Source organism: Palaemon carinicauda, chromosome 19 (assembly GCF_036898095.1).
Source record: "Palaemon carinicauda isolate YSFRI2023 chromosome 19, ASM3689809v2, whole genome shotgun sequence".
NCBI classification, from domain to species: Eukaryota; Metazoa; Arthropoda; class Malacostraca; order Decapoda; family Palaemonidae; genus Palaemon; species Palaemon carinicauda.
The window spans coordinates 14757735-14780859 of record NC_090743.1 but is presented as its reverse complement, the minus strand read 5'-3'; the positions used below and the strand labels follow the sequence as shown (position 1 = coordinate 14780859).

Below are 23125 nucleotides of genomic sequence, written 5' to 3'. Positions count from 1 at the left end.
TTCGTTTTTGTCTGGGTTTTTTGTGGGGGTGGAGTGCTCTCTCTTGTTACCGCAGAAGAAAGCCAAAACGAAATCATGTGGGGAAGTGAATTTTGTTCCTATAAGGATATAAACCTTTTGATTCCCATGTGCTGTATACATTTTGTGTGGAGGGACTAAAAGCAGCTCACTGCCCCCCTTGGGAGTGTTGTTTGTAATTCAGGGTCAGTGAGTGTTCTCAGTCTAGTGGTTTTTGTTGTGGCAGAGGAAGCTCTTATGGCTTCCTCCCCCAAGGGAATGCAGTCATTATTGGTCACCCAGACCCTGACTCGTCTATGACAGCAACTTGGCAAAGGGAAGTAGAGGAAATTTACTTTAGTTTTATCCTCTTGTAACTTATTCTCCCTCCTTCCTCTTCATTAGACACTTCTTCCTTGAGAAAAGAAAAAGATAGTTGCATGGGAAGACCTCCAAATGTTTCCAAAGTTAAAAAGCAGAAAGGAACCAATAATGCAATCTTGATAGTATTTACCTCACCTTATCTGCCAGACTATATAAAGGTTCATTTTCTGTTGAAAAATTAAATCCGATGTATGTACAAATGGCCAAAAGTGTTCCACCTGTTCTAAGTTCTATTACTTCTCAATAGATTGTTTAGCAGATGGATTTTTTTTCTCTGTAAGGGAGCTCGCTCTCCAATTTCACAATAATGCTCTCAATATAAACTGGGGCAAGCAATTATTGAAACAGCAAGTAATGAACACATAACCTTTGTTGCAGCCATGAAAAAACCTTTGGGTATTAATAATGCCCAAGGTTTGACAAATTCATTAGATGAGCACCCCAACCATCTTTTCGATGTGTCCATGAAAAGTAGCAAATATGAGAAAAAACGCTCCAGAGATTCGCATCCTTCAGCTACATTTCTCCCTCAGCCAACCATCAGTTCCCAGGTGAAGGTCAAAGTGACTACTCGATGAGATGAAATGGGGCGGGGCTTTACTGCCACCTGCCATTAACTACCAACACTTTGTTATAAATATTAACAGCTAATTTTCCAGCTTTACTGAAATCATACTCCTATTAAATGACACAGGTCTATAGTTAGGAAACATACAAATTACTGGTACTTTAAAAAATTTGGTGATTTTTATGTTATTTTCTATATTTCATCTCTTTTAATTGATGGTAGAGAGTCCTTTAGCGTTTGTTTTTGTGAATATTATGAGCAAATACTATACACTACATATATAATTTTTGTGACCTTGGTTATCATTTTTCCAGGTTTTAAGATTTGCACAAGATTTAGCAGAAAAAAGAAGCATATTTCATCCAGCATTATCAGTTTGGAGATTTTGTTTTTGCAGCTCTTTATATCGACATCACAGGGTTAGTAAGTTCAGCAACAATATTAACTAAACAATTTTCAAGGTACAGTGGAACCTCTACACACGAACGTATCTACATCCGAATTTTCCAAAATCCGAAGTAAAATTCGAGCAAATTTTTGACTCTACACCCGAATTTTATTTCGACACACGAAGTAAACATTACGCCATTGAGCGTCGAGTGCTCAGTTCTCTATTCTTGTGTGTATCGAGTGGTTGTCTTCTGTTTGGTCTGTTATTAACAGTGCTTATTTTCTTCCTTTTCTCACATTTCCTTTTTGATTTTACCTATAATCATGGTGCCTAAGAAGCCAAGTTTCAGTACAGGAAGAAGGCAATTCTTTCATTAGAATTGAAGCAAGAAATTATAGAAAAACATGAGAGCAGTGTGCATGTGAGTGATATTGTATGGCTAAACAATATGGCCGGAATAGGCCTATGATCTCGAGGATCATCAAGCTGAAGGCAGCCATTAAAGCAAATAACCATCGAAGGGAATCACCATTATTACAAGACATCGTAGCAATACCCTGGAAGAGGTAGAACGCCTTTTGTTGATACGGATAAAGGACAAAGAGATTGTTGGCAACGATCATTTGTGAGAAGGGCCAGAGTGATGAACAGAAAGAAAGAAAAAAGTGAAGCAAAGAAAACCAAGATAGCATTAACAAGCTCTTTTAAATAAGACTTCTCTCTTTTTCTGTTTCTCTCTAAACATAGCATTAACATGTTCTTTAAATAAAATCTCTCTCTCTCTCTCTCTCTCTCTCTCTCGTTCTTCTTCGCTGTTATAGTGTTAGATACGTCTATTATTTTTTTTCCGAGAGAGAGAGAGAGAGAGAGAGAGAGAGAGAGAGAGAGAGAGAGAGAGAGAGAGAGAGAGAGAGAGAGAGAGATTAAACAAAAATGTGTTTAGAGTACATATGATTTTTAACAGCGTCAACGAGTTGAAAAACAATTAAATGTAACTAAGAAAGTAATAGCAGCTAATCTGAATTCCTTTATTAACTAAAACAAATATTGATACAAACACACTCGTGTGCGTATGCACAAACACACACACGTGCAAAAATTGCTACGCAGTAAGAGAGACGGTCGGGGAGGAGGTAGAGATGGTGACTGCGATAACACCGTAACTCGTCACTGAAAGTGATGAAAATAAAAAATCAAAAGAAAAAAGATGTAAAAAATATGAAATATAAAAATAAAAAAAAATGAAAATAAGCTAAGTTAGATTAAAATTTCCGTAGTGTAAGTTACGGTATGTTATCCCAGTCACCATCTCTACCTCCTCGCCGATCGTGTCTTCTCGTGCATGTGTGTGTGTTTGCGCATACGCACACGAGTGTGTTTGTATCAATATTTATTTTAGTTAATAAAGGAATTCAGATTCGCTGATATTGTTTTTAAAGTTACATTTGACTGTCTTTCAACTCGTTAACGCTGTTAAAAATCATATGTACACAACACATTTTTGTTTAATCTCTCATTTTTGTTTAATCTCTCTCTCTCTCTCTCTCTCTCTCTCTCTCTCTCTCTCTCAGAAAAAATTAATAGACGTCTCTAACACTAACAGTGAAGAAGAACAAGAGAGAGAGAGAGAGAGAGAGAGAGAGTATTTATTTAAAGAACATGTTAACACCATGTCTACCTTCTCGCCGATCGTCCGTCTCCTGGCGTAGCAAATCCTACACCTGCGTTGGCCTGTCTCTAAGGTAAAGTGGCAATAAAACACATTTTTTATTTGTTATTTCTTTATAATTATCTTTTTTACATGCTGCTTTCATATTATGCAGTTATTTTATTGTTATGTGTAATTATGTGTAGCCATTCATTAAGGATTTATTATGGGTTTTTAGGCTGAGGAACGAATTAAATGAATTACCATGTATTCTTATGGGAAAATTCGTTTCTACATCCGATCATTTTCTACATCCGAAGTTGGTTGTAGAACGAATTAAATTCGTATGTAGAGGTACCACTGTATTATTAATAATATTTGAGATATTTAGCACTAAGATCACTACCAACCAGTATTTCCCTTATTAAAATTAAAATTGTCGTTGAGATAGTCTGAAGATCTTTGGAAGTTATAACTTGTAAGAGTACAATACCTTTTTGTACCTTCATACAACTTACAAAGTGGCCACTTTTTACGGAAGCTCTTTATGAGTCAAAGTTGACTGTATTATTGTGGATAAAAGAAGAGTGACAGTTACCTGATTGAGGAGACCTTTGGTATAAGAAATCACCCCTCCAATCCCATCTACTGTTAGTTTTTCATAGGTTTGATGGCAAGTGGAAATTAGTATAATCTTTGTGTTAATTTTTGCCACTCCATAGAGCACTTATCATAACTATTTCCGTAGTTTTATTTTTGTCTGTTTCAGTCAACAATGGCATTCATAATTACTTGTAAAAAGCAAAAAATATTTTGTTTAGATTATTATCAATAACCAATCTACTGAGTTATGCATTTTAATTCTTATTGGGATAGCCTCGTTACTTTGGAATCTGTTTAAGTGATTTAGTTTGGTAATACGGTAATACAGTCAGGCCTCAATTATCGCAATAGTTAGGTTACAGAGACAGCTGCGATAAGCAAAAATTCACGAATAAATGTTACACTAGGTTGGGCTAGCTCCTAACCTAAAAAGTCACTGCCCCTTGCCACAAGAGGGTGCCTGAGCTGATGATTAACACAGTAAATACTGCCTAATAGTTTTAATTTGGTTTCTACAACAGTTTATAATCATATGTACAGTGTAAAGAACATTTGCACACATGTACACTGTACTGGACACAGTAAGGTTACAGTACATTATTGTGCTAAGGGAAAGTTTACTGAGTTGTCATCATCCCCTTACTGTTTTGTATAGCAAAAGTTACTCCTATATAGTAATACTGTACTGTAACCTAATACTGTATAATTGAGCTTTAATAAAACATTTACCGTATATTACCATGTAAAGGACGACCCCTTGTAAACGTCGAACACCAAAATTTCCTTTAAAAAAAGCGTTTTTATCATATACTCCAATTTCAAGGCCAGCCTGTTACTACAATTTGGTTATAAATATTTCATAACTCTTATAATCTTTATTCATAATAACACCTTTACTAAAAGCTCTTAGTATCATTGGTTATCACTTGCATGTGTAAATGCGTTTGTTTGTTCGTCATGATTGGCGATGTAACTTAATGAAAACTTTTTCTGTTTTAGGCTGCGGTTTTGAGAAAAAAATGGCATAAATTTGCTCTTATTTCATTTATGTTGAATTTCTAACCTATACACAGATGTGTAAGTGCGTTCGTTTGGTCGTTATGATCGGCAATGGAACGTAAACTGAGCAATGGTTTCGGTGTTAGGTAGTGTGTTTATCAAAAGTATGATATAAAATCATCTTAATTCAATTTATTTTGGATTTCTAAGTATACAGCAAAAGCTTTGATACCAATTTAGATAAAACGGAGGACAATGACAGTGCTACTGTGCTATTAGTGCAAACGAAAGCAACAAAGATTATTCCCAAGACGATGGTGTCCTGAGGAATTTTTAAACACTTTTTAATAGTTCGAATAGCAGTGTTAAATTTGATGGTTTTTTATTTCAAGTTTATTGTTTGCATCATTGTTTCCTTATACAGGTATACCATAGTGTAGGTACTGATAACCTGCAAATTTTGAGGTTTTGGACAACCACCACTACCGCCATCTCTTGGCAAATAATGCAAACATTCCTAGTTGTCTGAAATAAGTGATCATATCAACTGATCTGATCATGGCAACCAAAATACGACATTAATCCGTTCTGGAGTTGGTATCGTATGATGAAAATGTTGTGTGGCGGGCAATAGAATAGCTAATGCGTGCAAAACCCCAGGTAAAAACATTGAAAATTAGTATGTAACAAAATAGTATATTAAGCACTGTACTACAGTATACTTATATATAATATACGTGTACTGTACAGTATATAATTAAATAACATTACAGGATAAATAAAAATTATATACTGTACAGTACTGTAAAGGTAAAATTAAATTTTATTTACCTTTGGAGTGACGTGACTTGAGCTGGTAGTGGGTGGAGGCAGAGGGGGGAGGAGACGGTAGATATAAAAACATATCAATGCTAATTATGTTATGTACACTTAATAAATTTATTCTTACTATTAAAAAATTAAAATTAAAAATGTTTTTTTTTTATTATTTTTGTCTAGCAATTTTTTATGATTTTTTTTTTTTTTTTTGAACTTAAAAAATTACTTTTTTAGCTGTTTTGATAGAATCACTATTATCATCTTTGCTTTCTGACACTTCTCTTTTGGAGAAATATCTATCCAAAGAAGCCTGTTTCTGACGATTCTTCAACATATTCCTAAAATGACTCATACACTTGTCATTAACACTCTCCATAAGACGACTTGTGTGAAGTTTTTCAGGGTGATATTTTTCAATGAAGCTCGTAAGGTTTTAATACCAACCGATAGCTTCCCTTATTTCAAAGTTTCTTTTCTTCAGCTGTGATATATGTACGGCGGGTATTTTCTTCCAGAAAAGGCCAGTTTCATCACAGTTAAACACTTGCTGAGGAATGTAGCCTTCTCTGGAAATTACTTTCTCAAACTTTTTTAGGAATTCTTCTGCTGCTTTCTTGTCAGAACTGGCCACCTCTCCATGCCTGACGACTGAGTGAATACTAGTCCTCTTCCTAAAGCGATCAAACCACCCATGAGAAGCCTTGAACTCTTGGGGGGCTTGCTGCGACGTTCCTTCGTCTCCGCCGTCTCTCTGGGCTTCCACGAGATCGGCAAAGATGGCGCTTGCCTTGTGCGAAATTACCGATTGTGTGAGTGTATCACCAGCGATTTCCTTCTCTTTAATCCATAGAAGAAGGAGTCTCTCCATCTCGTCGTTGATTGAGGTCCTTCCACTGGCAAGGACAGTCATGCCTTTAGAAGACTTACTTGCTTTAAGGGCTTCCTTGTTCTTGATAATTATACCAATCGTAGACTAGTTACGGCCATACATACTAGCGAGCGTAATGATGGGCATGCCTTCTTCATATTTCTTTATTATCTCCAGTTTCGTTTCCATAGTAATCATCATCTTACTTCTCCCTTTAACGTCACTAGCAATCTTGGGACCCATGGGTAACGAATTAAAGTTATAATTAAGCACTAAAATGCACAAAAAATACGATATCGCAAGCACTCACACGAGATCAAGTCTTTACGAAATGCACACGAGATTCTGAACTGAGCGCGCGTATAACAAAGAGAGAGAGAGGCAGCATCTCTCTCAGGCATTGTGGGAGGGATTTCGGCCAATAGCGTATCGGCATCTTAGTGAAGCCGACCAACAGCAGACCAGCTTCTTAATGACGTATGAGCGTGGTGGTAGGCTAGTGACTCGCACAGTCGTACGCGTAAAAAACGCCAAGTTTAAGTTTTGGAATTCGATGCCGTAAGGTGGGGAAAAATGTCGTAACGAGGGGACGAAAAAACATCGTATTCCACACTGTAACGTGAAAAAAAAACGTGAGCTGGGGATGCCGTACCCCGGGGGTCTACTTTATTATTGTTTTTATTATTAATATTATCATAATTTAATACAGTTCAGTGCTTGTTTTTGTCCTTTTATGATTACGTATGTGATGTGGTTTATATCACTTAGTATATAGGGGTTTTGATTAATATGAACATCTAAAGGGATGTGAATGCAATTCCTGTGGATAAACTTGTACTACTGTGCTGTTTTGCTATTTTTAAATTTGCACCCGTAACTGTTTGTTTATGCTTTTTAAGGTTTAGAATAGTTTTTTCTGGAATATTATGAAATTTATATTAAATATGCTTTGCATTTACTGTTAGACCTAACTGAAAAGACAAAAGTATTTAGTTACATAATAACAAATACAGGAGAGGCTACTCAATTATATAAACAGGAAAATAAGTTGAGATTGATACTGTTATATAAGTAAATTTTCAATCCATTGCGTAATTCTGTAATGGTTTTTTGTGTTCTATATTAGGTATTATGTGAATGAATACCCATAAATTTGAGATCATGAAAATCCAGGGCCTACTCTTAAATATCAAACCCTTCAATGGTATGTTCTGACTGTATTCAGAAATAGTTATTAATAATACTGTATAGTAATTTATTACAGAAATCCTAAGATCAGTCCTGTAAGTCTCAGTAATAATTTCAACTTGGGTGGTCTGATTAAAGTGTTTATCAATAAATTGAGCCTTTGTACAATTAAATTCTGTTATTTTTTAATCAGAATACTTTTTTATATTATAGTTGGGATAATGATGTACTAGTCATGAAAGGCAACAGACCAATCCTTATAGACCTTAAGAGTGAATATACTATTATTATACATAATTCTTTTTTTTTTTTTTAGATTGCAAAAACGCTGGTCGAATGCTATCCAGAATTAATTGAATTACTGCCTCGGAAGCTTACAAACATTATAACCAAGTCACACCTTGAAGCAGATTTGGATCTCCTGCATCGAACATTTGAATTATTATTAGAGCACGAATTAACCGATTTTTATGCTTCAGCTACATCTGCTTTATTACATTATCAATGTAAGTATCAATTATTTAAGTGGTTGATTTTACCCGTCTAAGTTGCAAGGTGTTGTAGCCTCTTTAGCTCCTTTGAAATTATTTTTAGAAAGGTTGACTTTCATTTCATATCTTTTTTTTTATAATAAGCTTATGCAATTAATATGGTTTGTTTTACTTTTGGAGATTTGCTCCTACATGAATACAAACCTTTGTTCTTTGATAGGAGTACTGTGTGCTTTTACTGAAGCTGGATATGGTTGTTAAAACTGTACTAAGTGGTGGCAGTTAGCTGGAGTCTGGTGGGTAAGCTACTAAGCTCCCACTTTGCTTTCAGCTTCCGGATAATACAGGCATACTTCTGGCAATCTCATCAAGCTGTTTTAATATTTTGTTTTTTCTTTTACATAAATATGTTGGTAAATCATTGTGTGAGAGGGATTTTCAGAAGGAAAGAAGGATTTACAGTTGTTTCTTACTAACTGTAGCAGTGCGACAATTTCTAGTGATCAATCTTTCTTAATTCTTTCATTCTACCTTGTTTCAAGTATTGTTCTCTTGTCTGGTCTTTGGCTGCTGACTTTCATCTTAATTTGTTGGAGAAAAACTTGTGGTCTATTAAATTTTCTTATTTTTGATCTGAATATTAATCTTTGGCACTGTCATTCAGTTAGTTCATTAGGCATGTTGCATAAGATTTTTCATAATTCTGACAAGCCTTTGCTTTCAGATCTAACAGACTGTAATCCTGTATGTAGTACGAGTTATGCAGTTAGATAATTCTAACAGTCATTCCTTCATCATAAGGCCCAACACTACACAGTATCCTAGAAGCTTTATTCCAGCTTGAAACAGATTGTGGAATGATCTTGATCAGGGAGATGATGAACAGGCTGACGTAAATCTTTTCATAATTTTTACACGGCAGATCTATTTTTAACATTGCTACTGATCTTAAGATATTCTATATTCTTTATTTATTACTTTTAATGTTTATTTATTTCCTTATTTCCAATCTTCAATGGGCTATATTTCTTTGTTGGAGCCCTTGGCCATACAACATCCTGATTTTCCCACTAGGGTTGTTGCTTAGCTCGTAATGAAATTTAATGATAATGATTTATGAGAATTTATTGCCATAACTGTCAACAAGAAGCTTAATTATATATTGAAAATGCAACCAAGTTTACTCTTAATGATATCTTATTTGTAGTCTCAATGACATGCGGAAAACATGGTATGCTTAATCAAAAACTTACTGATGATCAAGATTTTTGTTCCTGTTGAACAGTATTTCTGTTTGCCTTTTACTCCCTTGCTCGTGTGGCCTTGTAACGACGTCATCCTAGGAGGTTGCCAATCCGTCGGAGGAAGAATGTTTTGGTGCCGCCGATTGTGAAGGGGAAAGGCACCAAGGTCGTAATACTTGGATGTGCTATCTCTTCATAGAGTTCTTGTTGTTTCATCATCGGCCTTTATAATTCTGTAGAAGGGGAACTTCAAGTTCCTCCTTTTCCTGTTAGTCTTCACTGCTATTTCTAGAGTAGAATTAGTTGAAAGCATCTTTGAGGATGTCCAGGAAGACCAATTGATAGGGACTGCTACTGTTTTTCTTCCCGTGGGAGAAACAGTGTAGTACTAGGAACCTTATTTTTTGTGTAAGTGGTGAAAGGTGTCCCATAGGGGGAAGGAATGTCATCGCACTCAACTCTGAGGAGGTATGTGTATTCGATATGGCTACTCACAAACTTTTACTTGGTCTCATACTAGGAGAAGTAAGTGCCGAGTTGTCCTATAGTGGGAAGAAATATCAGCAATCTCTACTCTTGTACAGAGCTGAGAACACACTACTAGTCTAGCTGTATGGCACTGACCTTCTTTTCTCTTCCTGGACAATCTCTCTCTCATTTTGGGGGAGGGAGAGAAGCTGTGCATGTAGAGAGATGTCCCTTAACAGATATTAACATAAGCATACTTATATTCTGCTCATGTGTTTGGTCCTATACCGGGGAAAATGCTTGCCAGAAATTGTCCCATAGTGGGAAGAAATGTTGGTACACATGACCCTCGGTCTCATATTGAATGCAGTGCCTTTGACAGAGTGCTGCTACTCTGCCTTAAGAAAGGGACCAATCAATGTAGCCGTGTGTTCCTGACAATTTCTACTCGCGTACGTGAGGATGGTATGCGCATTACTAAGTGGTATGTACCAAGATATTAACCAACAGTGAGTGGTACACACCAAGTGCATACCCAATACTGAACAGTACATGGTAGTGGTGTTCACTTGTTCTCCTTGCTTATACAGGGTAAAAGATCTTCACTTCACCGCCCTAATGAGCGCCAAGGTTTCCTCATGATCTTCCTGCTGTGTTGTCCTAGTAGGAACATTCTGAATGTGTTCTGTCCCCTCAAACAGGATTCCTTGGGCTTGTTCTCTATAGTCATCGTTTCCCACATGACTGGCGTTGCGCCAAAATTGGGAATCATGGGTTCAGGAACTATACGATCAGAATTTACTCCTATTCATTGGGTGATCGTTTCTTCCAGTAACTACACAAGCGGAACTTACTCTCATTCTTTGGGTGATTGTTACTTTCAGGAACCACACAAATGAAACTTACCCTCATTCTTTGGGTGATCGTTACTTTCAGAACTACGCAATTGGAACTTACTCTCCTTCTTTGAGTGATAGTTACTATAAGGAACCACATGATTGAAACTTCACTCTCATTCTTTCAGTGATCGTTACTTTATACACGACTGAAACTTACTCTCATTTTTCAGGTGATCATTACTTTCAGAAACTACACAATCGGAACTTACTTTCATTCTTTGAGTGATCATTACTTTCAGGAACCACACGATTGGAACTTACTCTCATTTTTTAATTGATTGTTACTTGCAAGTCAACTACTCTCTCTTCCTTAAAAGCCCTGTAATATTTCAACTCTTGAGATCTCGCATACTGAGTCAATTCCATGACCTAGATCTTCCCACAACTGGAGGCTGGTCCTGGAAATATCTTCCCACAATCTGAGATTTTACCAGACACCAAGATCTTTCAACTCGTTTGCACAATAGGTATTGGAACAGGTGGCTTCTCGGTTCCAATTTCAGCACTTGTACAAGCACCGAGATGCCACATCATGCCTGCATGATAGATGGCAAGGATCATTACCAAGGACAGGCTATCACGTAACGCTGCTATGCACTGCATTGTGCCACGCTGTCTGTTTTGCCCTCCAAAGGCTAAGGCACTTATGTGTTCCTTAGCCTTGGAGAGTATTTCTTTTCTTGGACCAGCTGGCAAAAATCATAGGAGAAAAGATTTTTCAAGGCAAGAGAATCATCAACCCTATAGTGCCAATCTTTAGTGTCTTTAGTGTGTTACGTACAAAGGCAGAGCTCTTCAAGACGGTCTACAATTACCAAGGTCTTTCGTTGACAGAAAGACTAGTTCCTCACGGGCGGCTCCCCAGTAATTGCTCCAGTTCCTGAATCGTTATTAATCAGCAACAGCATTCCTCTTACACACTGGTTTTGTTGGAGCAAGAATATGAGATGATCTACCTTGGTAGTATGATGAGCCTCATCATGGGGGGGTGGGGGTGGGGGGCATGCCTCACCTCTGGGTCATCAGATGAGCCTCATCATGGGGGGGTGGGGGGGCATGCCTCACCTCTGGGTCATCCACTGTCCACAGATGTATCTTCAGAGGGATGGGGCTCTCACCTAAGTATTCCGTCTGTAAAACGATCACCCTCAAACCCATACAACGGGTGCCAGATTGGGCTTCGACTCGCGAGACTTTCCTCTACTAGCTTAGCCCCGATGAAGTTAGTAGGAAAAGGCTTAACATTGCCTGTGTCACAAGTGACTCAAGAATAGAAGAGATCCATCACCTTGATTCAAGAGATCATAGCCAGAACCTAAAGCCTAACCAGTCACAACTTAAGCCCATCTTCATATCATCCTTACAAGAAGTGACTAGAGCAGATGAGGATGACTTGCCTTCCTGTCCTAAGAGGACTTTACCTCTTCTTTCTTCCCCTTCCTTGGGTGCAATAGTCACTCCTTTTTTTTGTTCTGGTTTGCACACTAGAGATTCTATGCAAGTACACCATGTGATATAGATACTTTTCATAACAACTAAGTTTATTTATGAGTCTCTCCCCAGAAAAGGGAGAGGACTACTAAATGTATGCAAACCCATTTATCTTCCTACACCTATTGAAAGAACAAGAGAAAAGACCTTAGAACACTTTTTTTCTGGCTTTCTGGGATAATGACATGTTTTCCTGCAGGCAAGGAGACTAAAAGACCTTCCTGGAATCGAACGCATCAATTCAAACATATTGGATCTATCCCAGCTATCAGGAATAACTTATCTGGGGCTCAGTTCTTGAAAACAGAGTTAGGTAATGGAAGACAACCTTCTCTGCACATTACTGTGGAAGTATACCCACAGGTCCCTGGATACCTGTATCATTGGCCTGGTGGTAGTTGCTCTATAGATCTTGTAGCAAACCTAGTTCCTTCACAGGACAAGAATCATCTCATCTAAGACCGGCTGTGATAAAAGTCTAGAATAAGATGTAAAATTGACTGGCCCTTTTACCTCTTCTTTCTTCCCCTTCCTTGGGATGAATGCTGGATCAGACACAAGATGCAGGTAAGCTGCTGATTGAGGAACTTTTCATAGCAAAAATTTTTTATGTAGGAGTATCTCCTAAATAAGAAATGAAGTAGCAGCTAGAGTGGATGTGTGTGTGTTGAGGTGGTTTGGCCATGAAGAGAGAATGGAAAATGGCTGATCACTGAAGAAGGTGATGAATGTAAGAGTTGATGGGAGAAGTACAAGAGGAATGCTAAGGTTTGGGTGGATGGATGGACTGTAAAAAGCTCTAGGTGATAGGAGGATAGATGTGAGAGAGGCCAAAGAACGTGCTAGAAATAGGAACGAATGGCGAGCAATTGTAATGCTGTTTTGATAGGCCCTGCTGCTGCCTCCGGTCGCCTTGGTGACTGCTTAGGTAGCAACAGTAGGGGATTGAGCATATGAAGCTTCATTTGTGGTGGATGACGAGGGATGGTGGGCTGTGGCACTCTAGCAATACCAACCAAACTCAGCTGAATTCCTCGTCAGGCTGGGAGGAGAGAAGAGAAGAAAAGACCCCCTTTTTTTTATGATAGCTACCCACAAAAATTGGGGAAAGTGCCTTTGTAGATAGATAGATCTCCCCCATCTTCCCTAACAAGAGAGAGGTTGGCTAGATGTAAGTCCTTTGAATTAAATTTCCCACCTCTTGAAAGGTGGGACCCTCTTTATATCGCTACATGGTAACCTTTACAATTACATTTACTGAGATCCATATCTTCAGAAGGTATTGTCTCAAAAATATTCACGCCATCAAGTCCCTTTCTACAGATGCTATCTGTATTCTAATGACTTCCCTTATCAAAAAAAGTTGATTGTCTCTCCATTCCTAAAACCAACAATGTGAGAGTAATGGCTTCATTGGCATTTTATGCTAATATGCAATCTCAGGACATTGAGAGCTTTACAGCTTCGTTTTGGCATAGTGTGTTTATGAGACACTACCTGAAACAAATCCAAGCTCTCCAACAAATGTGAATGATATTTTGCTAGTCTGTGGCATGTGCGTGGGGAATTCGGATAGAAGAGGAGCCAACCAGGTCCCTCAACAGAAGCACCATAACAGGCTTCTGGCTCCTTCTCTGGGAATTTCCCTGAGATGAGTGGCTGACTTGTTAGTTTTCCTCTCATTTATACAAACAGGAATTTGATGGTTGCTTGGGTATACTGAAGATGATTTTCTTTACAGGACAGGAGTCTAATCTAGTATTGTTTGGATATTAGTCCTTGGAGACCACACTGCACATTAGCCCCCCAAAAATGGGGTTTGTTGAAGGTGCTTTGTGTTCTCCAAGACCCTCTTTCCCTATAGTTTCGTGTAGGGCAGGGGGCATAGAAATCTTACTCTGAATATGGTTGATGGTAGCTGGGTGGAAACAAAGTGCCCATCCAGTATTAGTACTGTATTGGTTCTAGGTGATAACATGTCATTGGTTGTCGGAAGAATTTTAGCAATTGTGGGGGTGCTATGGGGTCAAGAAAGCCCAAGTCCGTGCTTTGCACATGGAAACAGTGGCCCTAGAGCAGGGGAGACAATATATCTTTGGTATTTTCTCATATTGAATTGCCTCTTTTAGTCTTTTACAGGGAAGTCCTTGGAGACCAAACAGCACCTCCCCAAAAATAGGATTTTTCTTTGTCAATACACATTTTTCTGTATCAGATTTGCCATTCATGTGTTTGCCCCCCTGAGATAAGGCTTTGATTTCATGAAAATCTTAGGCATTTCTGTGCGATATGATTGTACAGTATATTCTGTGATACTGCTGGGATATTGGTACAGCAAGCATTGAATCTGTCTGCATCAGTGTCCTCATAGTAAAGGTATTACTGGAAGTCTCTCGTCTTCATTCCTCATAAAGGATCCTGTATAAAGAATTGAGATTGCAGCCTAATGTTATTGTAAATTAGTTTTTTATTTCCATTATTTTGAAACTTGCTTTGTTGTCTTACAATAATTTTTGAGTGTTTAAACTCTATAGTTTCTTCAAGAAATATATTAAAAAAGGTTCAAGGAATAACATATCTGTATTTGATTTAGTTTGAAAGGTCCTAATTTTGGTAATTTTCATTTTACAACAGATTCAAGATTTGTTAAGAGTTTTTGAGTTATAAAGCTTAAGCTCTTTTTAGTAAAAGTGCATCAAGTAAAGACAGTAAGGTCATTTCAGTCCAGTTTCATTTGATTTCTTGGTGCACTGTCAGAATTTTATGTTATAAAGTTTTTTATAGGCCCACCATGCTTATAAATATGGTAGTTAGCAGTGTGATTCCCAGGTAAGAGTTATTGAATAAAACAATTTTAATGATAGAATTATTTCAATACTTACAAAGGAATCACATGAACTTCCTACTTCCATTTCACTTAATAGTAGTTCAGTATTGTTGTTAGAGGTCTCTGGAGACTTCAGTCAGTGATTCACTCTTGCATATTGAACCTAAGTCAAATTATGCCGCTTTAAAACATCTAGTAGCCCTGAAGGATTATCACACTAAGAGAAATTTTAATACTTTGGTTTTTGTTTGAGAAGTTCTTTCTTAGAAGGATGTAGCAGTGTGACTCTGTTAATTATTGAAGTAATTAATTTTATAAAAAAATTTTTATTTGCTATATGCTTATATAAAAATGAAAACTGTATAATGCCTGATTTAGGGTAGCAGAAATTCCTTTTTCCTCAGCTATTGGTTTAATTGATATTTGTTCCAACACGAAGTACTTACCGCGAACTACTTTCTTAGGAGTATCTGGGATCTCCTCCCATCCGACCAGAGTTTTTTGTAGTTTACCCTAAACCCATTTTCTATGAGGGGTAACCTCAGGCGGAGTGATACGCGCCCTGAGGCTAACCCCGGGTCAGAGAGCATGCTTGCTTAGGTCTCGACCTCTCCTTAATCCCAGTGTGACTCGTGTGTCCCCGACCCTTTGTGTCCCACGCGGTACCCACGTGGTTCAATTGTGCTTTCTCTTTTTGCTTTCCCTGTGTGCGCTTGTGTCTCGTAGTGTTTCTCCTTCATTATGGAGCATCCTCGCCGTTGTCCTGGGCCTATAGCTGGCAAATCGTGTGGAGCGTTCCTCTTGAAACCCGAAGTTGACGCGCACTCCTTGTGTTCCTCGTGCAGGGGCAGCGTGTGTTCCCCTTCCGCCACGTGTCCGGGGTGCGAGTCGTGGAATGAGGTGCAGTGGGTGCGGTATAGCACCAAAAAGAAGGCGGCGACGAAGAAGTCACCTAAGAAGACCAACGTCCCTTCCTCCCTTGCTTCGACGGGCGCCTCGTCGGTCCGAGCTTCTCTCCCAACCTCCCCTACCCAGAGTAGGGGACGAGGTAAGTCCGTTGCGGGGAAGAGGCCCGCGGCCCTTCCCCAAGAGTCTGACCTTTATGGCAGTGGGGTTGTGGCGTCTTTCCAGGGGAGTGAGGTGCCTGAAGGAGGGGCGGGAGTGTTTACGGGAGATGGTGGCCTGGTGCCTGCAGGTCACGTCTCCTCTGATGACCCCATGTGGGGTAAGAATGTTGCTAATTCCTCTCCAGCCATTAGCCTCTTGGGCGTGCTTTTCAGGTGGTTCAGCAGCCGAGGGCGACGTCGAGAAGGAGCTTTCCCCGCCGTCGGACCCCACTGCATGGGTTCCCCCTAAGACGCCCTTCAGGTCCCCATTGAGGATGGAGGAAAACTTCGGACCTGGTCTCCCACGGGAGCGCCTCCTCGCTCCTCCCCAGCACCGACGGCCGTCTCCCCAGAGGTGTTTTTGCAGGCGTCGTCTTCCACGGAGCGTCGCAGGAATCCTCCTACACCACCGCGGGAGGCGAGGCCTTCGAAGAGGGCCTATAAGTCGTCAGTCTCCTCAGTGGAGGAACTTTCCTGCTCTTCGGAGGATGAGGCACTGAGGAAGCTCAGGAGACGAAGGGGAAAGTCCCGCAGGAAGTTGTCGTGCTCTCGCTCCCCCTCAAGGTCGCGCCACGAGAGTTGGCGCCTAAGATCCCCCAAGAGCAACGAATGAGTGATGGTTCACCGCGACAGGCTTCTGGAGCTAGCTGCGGCGCCGGACCCCTCAAGTTGGCGTCCAAGGACGAGCTCCCCGGATAGATACTCCTCCGGCAGCAGCGGCACCCGACGGAGGGACTCCTCATAGCAGGTTCCAGTTGACAGGCATAAGACCGCGAAGGTTCCGGCTCCATCCGCCCAGTGGAGAGAGTCGCCCCTTCGGTCTGGCAGCCGAGTCTTGACCTCCAAGGGCCACCTAGCTCGTCATGAGCGCAGCCCTCGGCCTTCCTCGATGGGCAGGCCCGCAGATTCGAGGACCTCCGGGAGAGATGTTAGACCCAGGATGGAGGCCCCCGTTCCGACGGTGATGCCCGTCCTTCGTCGGGAACCCCCGCGAGAGCATCGGTCCAGGACTCCCCCACGTGCGAGGTCCTCCATCGGAGTACCCCCATCACATGTACCAGCACCCCCGTCGGAGGAGCTTGACGACCATGGAGAGGGGTCAGCAGCGGAGGTATCGGCCTATCGGAGGGTGATAGGCCTCATCAGAAGTCACCACGTGCTGGACGTACCGGAACCCTCCTCCGAAGATGCATGGCGTTCCAGCCTCAACAGAATAGTGGATGCCCCGGTCCAGCAGCGCCCCTCCTTGGCCCTCCCTTTGGCGAGGGACGTTAATTTGGGAAGGGTCCACGTGGACAGGATCGTGGCCAACCACGCCGAGCGCCGCCCAAGAGCCAGAGCGCCTCCAAGCTGCTCCAGGGCCTGAAGTCCCAGAGCAAGTTTTACTGTACCTCCCAGAGGGACAGCGAGCAGGCGCCTGTGCACTGGAGCCAGCACTCACCGTGTTGGGGCAAGGAGCCTCGGAAGAAAGGGCGTCCACGGCTCCGATCTGCTTCTCTCCTTCGGAGGTGTTCATGATGGAGGAGATATCGAAGGACCTTGTCAACGTCTCCTCCTGGCTGGACTGGTGGGCGTTCAGTCGTCCTATGACCTGACAGTACCGGAGACCCAGGCCTTGCTCAAGGAAGTCATCAGTTCGGGAGGCAAGGCCCTGAAATTCCTTTCATACCAGTCGTTAGCCATGTCCGCCAACTGGGTCCTACGAAGGAGGGAGGCAGCGGAGGAAGCGATGGAGAGAGTCCTGAGGCTGAAGGAGCCGTTTGAGACCAGGCCCCACCTGGTCAAAAGGCCGACATTCAGAAGGTCCTCCGTCGACACGCCTCGCCCTTCTCGGCCCGCTCCTAACCAGCCTAGGAGAGAGAACTCGGCGACAACATGGTCCCAGTTGTCTCAGCCCTCCCGTAGGGGATCAGCCTCAACCCAAGCCGCCTATAGGCCGTCCTTCGCGGCGTCCAGAAGAGGGCATTCAGGCCGCTCCTCGAGGAGAAGATAGGGAGGGAGGCCCCCTACTCCTGCCGAAGCCTCAGGTGGGGGGATGCCTCAAACGTTTTTGGCAAGCATGGGAAGAACACGGAGCAGACCCGTGGACCGTGACAGTTCTTAAGGAAGGGTACAGGTTGCCCTTCCTAGTGGACCCTCCACCCCTGATACCAGACCAGCAGGCAGAGTGGCTAGCCTCCAAGGATCCCTTGAAACGGACAGCTCTGCAGGGAGAGGTCTCAGCAATGTTGGCAAAACGGGCAATGGAACCTGTTCAGGACCCAGGTCCGGGGTTCTACAGCAGGCTGTTCCTGGTGGAGAAAGCGACAGGAGGATGGAGACCGGTCATAGACCTCTCACCCCTCAACAAGTTCGTCTGCAAGACCGACTTCAAAATGGACACTCCAAAATCAGTCTTGGCATCCTTGAGAGAAGGGGACTTCATGATGTCAGTAGATCTCAAGGATGCTTACTTCCAGATCCTGGTTCATCCCTCCAGCAGGCAGTACCTATGGGTGAAATGGGAGAACCAGACATTGCAGTTCAAGACCCTCTGCTTCGGGTTGTCCACTGCCCCCAAAGTCTTCACAAGGGTGTTCACAACGGTCTCAGTCTGGGCACACGAACAGGGCATCCGCCTGATTCGTTATCTGGACGACTGGTTGCTACTTTCAGCCTCAGAGGAAGTACTGAAGGAGCAAGAGCAAGGCGCGATGTTGCTGCGGTTCTGCAACGTTCTGGGGATCACCATCAACTAAAGAAGTCCCAACTGATACCCTCCACCAGGACGACCTACCTCGGGATGGTTCTGGATTCCCGGTTAGTGAAAGCCTTCCCCTCCGCGGACAGGCTGGACATCTTAGACCAGGTCCTCCGCCCCTTCCGGACGGACCAACCCAGGAGGGCTTAGGACTGGCAGAAACTGATAGGCCACCTTGTGTCTCTGGAGAAACTGGTCCCCCAGGGCAGGCTAAAGCTCAGGGAGGTCCAATGGAACCTGAAGGAAAGCTGGATCCAAACGAATTCCCCCCACAGAGAGGTCCTGGTGTTTCCGAACACGAAACGGGTCCTGGAATGGTGGCGCTGCAGGACGAACACCCTCAAAGGGATGCCCTTTGCGGCCGTCCCTCCGGAGATGCTCCTGTTCACGGACGCATCGAAGGAGGGGTGGGGTGCCCATCTCTTAGGGAAATCAGCAAGAGGGAACTGGACAGCCCTAGATAAGACCCAGCACATAAACGTTCTAGAGATGAGGGCAGTACAAAGAGCGTGCCTGGAGTTTGTACACCTACTCCGGGGAAACACCGTGGCGTTGATGTGCGACAATGCCACGGTAGTAGCTTACATAAAGAAGCAGGGAGGCCTAAGGTCGAAGGAGCTGTGCGTCCTCACATTACAACTTCTGGAATGGGCCGAAGTGGAGCAGATAAGAATATCAGCGAGGTTCATCCCAGGGAAAAGGAACATCCTCGCCGACGGCCTCAGCAGGATGGGGCAAGTGGTAGGATCCGAATGGTCTCTACACCCGGAAGTAGCCAGGTCTGTCATTCAGAAATGGGGTTCTCCGGTGATGGACATCTTCGCAACAAGGCTAAACACGCAGCTCCCCGTGTTCTGTTCTCCTGTTCCACACCCAAAAGTGGCGTTCGAGGACGCCTTCCAGCATCCTTGGGACAATCTCGACGTGTACGCTTTTCCCCCCTTTGGGATGCTCAGGCAGGTCCTCAACAGGGTGAGAAGGACGAGCAACATACGGATGACTTTGGTAGCGCCCTGGTGGCCGGAGAGAGAGTGGTTCGTGGACCTAAGGGAACTAACACAACAGCCACACTGGCCCCTTCCGGACAGGCCAGACCTTCTCCGGCAACCACACTTCCGAAGGTTCCACGAGAACCCTCGGTCCCTCCGCCTTCACGCGTGGAGGTTATCGAGCGTCTCCTGAGGAGGGAAGGCTACTCGTCGAGTACAGCAACGAGGATGTCGGGCTACCTGAGACGGTCATCGACAGCTGTATACCAGGCTAAGTGGGCCACCTTTACCAAATTGTGCGCCACTAGGAACATCAGGCCCCTGAAGGCCTCTATCCCGCAAGTTGCGGACTTCCTAGTTTACCTCGGGGACGTGGTCAACATGTCCATTCCAGCCATCAAGGGAGTCTGCGCGGCTCTGGGCCAAGTTTTTCTCCTGAAAGGCATAGACCTGGGTAACTCCAGACATATCTCAATGCTCGTTAAGAGCTTTGAGCAATCATGCCCCCCGCAAGCTGTGAAGGTGCCACAATGGGACGTGGCAAGGGTCCTGAAAATGTTATCCGAACCTCCGTTCGAGCCCCTGAAAGACATCGTGGACAAGGATCTCACTCTCAAGACGGTTTTCTTGCTGGCGTTAGTATCAGCTGAAAGGGTAGGCGAGATTCATGGTCTGTCCTACAAAGTGGCTCACTCAAAAGGTTGGCGAGAAGTCACGTTCAAGTTTGTCCCTTCCTTCGTAGCTAAGACCCAGAACCCTGCCGTATGGGACCCCAGGTTTGAGGGTTTCTCAATTCCGGCAATCCCTCGGTCGGACGATGTGAAGGATTTGCGCCTATGCCCCGTCAGGGCAGTGAGGAAATACTTGGAAAGGACAGCAAGACTCCGGCCCGGGATCAAAAGTCTTTTTGTTTCCACAGGCCTCGTGAAGAAGCCAGTCTCGAAGAATACCATCTCCTCCTGGTTGCGGCAGGTCATCATCAGGGCCTATAGTAAGGCAGGAATCTCCCTGCCGGGGAAACCCAAGCCCCATGACATTAGGGGCCTGAGTACTACATTGGCCTTCGAGAAAAATATGGCAGTGGGCCAGATCCTAAGGGCAGGCACCTGGGCCAACCAGTCTACCTTCACGGCTCACTATTTGAAGGACTATTCAAGAAGATCCCTGGACGGGTTCTCGATAGGTACCGTCGTTTCCGAGCGTGTCGTTTCCGAGCTCCAAACTGTTTAAAGGCATAGCCTCAGTGATAACCGCGGGTAACAAGCACAAGAGACACAGGTTCGTTCCTTAAACCCCTTGTACCTTCTTTCCCTTTTTCCGCTTCAAGTGAGCTCTGTGAGGGCCCTGAGCTAGAGACGAGTACCTCAACAAGACGAAGACATGTCCCCTAGGATTTCTTGCACAGGTGAGTTTCTTAGACACTAAGATGGGTTTTTGTGTAGTTTCCTCTCAATCGTTTTCTATGGGGTCAACACGACCTAGCCACTTTCTAGGTCTCTGGATATTCCTCAGCACAGTCTCAAGAACATTTTAGGGCCACGCCCACCTCCTAAAGTATAAGTCTCCTAAGAAAGTAGTTCGAGGTAAGTACTTCGTGTTGGAGCAAATAGAAAATTTTAAGTAATTTGTATTTTTCCTAACAGTACTTACCTCGAACTACTTTCGGGTAATGGCCCACCCTGCCTTCCCCGAGTGTCCCCTGGTATTCTTAGAGACCTTAGCAACCAAGATCATACTGGAGGTCGAGACCTAAGGAAGCATGCTCTCTAACCCGGGGTTAGCCTCAGGGCGCGTATCACTCCGCCTGAGGTTACCCCTCATAGAAAATGGGTTTAGGGTAAACTACACCAAACTCTGGTCGGATGGGAGGAGATCCCAGATACTCCTAAGAAAGTAGTTCGAGGTAAGTACTGTTAGGAAAAATACAAATTACTTAAAATTTGTGATTTTCTCTGTCGTTAGTTTCAGCATGTACTTATTCAATGAAATTTGTTAATTTTTAATGAGTGCTTCTCATTTTAACAGGTGAAATTGGTGACGTGGATGGAGTAAACCACACCATGAAATTTGCTCTTGCATTGAAAGTGTTTTTAAAGCCTTCTCAGATTCAACAATTTCTTGCTCTTCTTGCACATCGCAGTAAACCAGCACCATTGCTGCTCTTGGAAATGAAATATAAATTACCTTCTCGTTTCGTGCCTGATCGCCCTCCAGAATTCCAGTACAAATTTTAGCCATGGGAAGTATAATCTTTGTTTTAAGATCAACATCATTGTTACTAACATGCCTTGTAGCATGAATAACTAGCATAACATTTTGCTGGTACTCTCGACTCTCAAATTAAAGGAAGACATATTTTTTTTTCTTTATAAAACAAGCAAAGTAATATTTCATCATGAACATAACCTTAATAGAATCGGCCACCAAACTTGACAGTATCCCAAACTACGTTCACCTAAAACCTATTACTTTTATAAGCTGGCTTTGGTCTTCAAGTGTCCAAGACATTACAGTTTTATTAAAATACAAATGAACACTAGTGGCAACTGTATTTTTGCCCTTAAAATCTTGTTATGGACAGTGATATTACCATGAATCACCTTTTTTCCTGTGCCTTAAGATTGCAGGCCATTAATGATTTCATGATCTTTGTTAAAAAATTAGTTCCAACACGGAGTACTTACCTCGAACTACTTTCTTAGGAGTATCTGGGATCTCCTCTCAACCGACCAGAGTTTTGTGTAGTTTACCCTACTCCCGTTTTCTATGAGGGGTAACCTCTGGTGGAGTGATACGTGCCCTGAGGCGACCCCAGGTCAGAGAGCATGCTTGCTCAGGTCTTGATTCCCAGTAAGTTCTCTGGTTGCGTCGCGATAACATCACGACGCTCTCCTTATCCAGTGTGACCCTTTGTGTCTCACGCGGTTCCCACGTGGTACCTTTGTGCTCTCCCTTAACCTTTCCCTTTGTGTTCCTGTGTCTCACGGTGCCTTACTAGTGTGTAATGGAGCATCATCGTCGTTGTCCTGGGCCTATGGCCGGTAAATCATGTGGTGCTTTCCTGTCGAAACCTGAACTTGACCCGCACTCCTTGTGTTCTTCGTGTAGGGCCAGTGTGTGTTCCCCTACAGCCACATGTCCGGAGTGCGAGTCCTGGAACGAGGTGCAAGTGGATGCGTCTAAGAGATCGCCTAAGAAACCAAGCGTCTCTTCTCCTCTTGCTTCGCCGGGCGTATCGTCAGACAGAGCCTCGCTGCCGCCTTCCCTTACCCTGAGTAGGGGACGAGGTAAGTCAGTTGTGGGGAAGAGGCCTGTGGCCCTTCCCCAGGAGTCTGAATTACGGGATAGTGAAGTTGTGGCGTCATTCCAGGCAAGTGAGGGGCCTGAGGGAGGAACGGGAGTATG

At 43.0% G+C, this 23125-nt stretch overlaps 1 protein-coding gene across 1 annotated transcript in view; it reads left to right on the top strand.

Moving 5' to 3' along the window:
- LOC137658459 (uncharacterized) overlaps positions 1 to 22259 on the top strand; it is a 67264-nt gene extending 45005 nt beyond the window's left edge. The window contains exons 5-7 of the mRNA XM_068393186.1: positions 1264 to 1368; positions 7782 to 7971; positions 21746 to 22259. Of these exons, the coding sequence (XP_068249287.1) occupies positions 1264 to 1368; positions 7782 to 7971; positions 21746 to 21954 (504 nt within the window). The 3' untranslated portion in view covers positions 21955 to 22259. The remainder of the gene's footprint in view (positions 1 to 1263; positions 1369 to 7781; positions 7972 to 21745) is intronic.
- Positions 22260 to 23125: the final 866 nt, after the last annotated feature.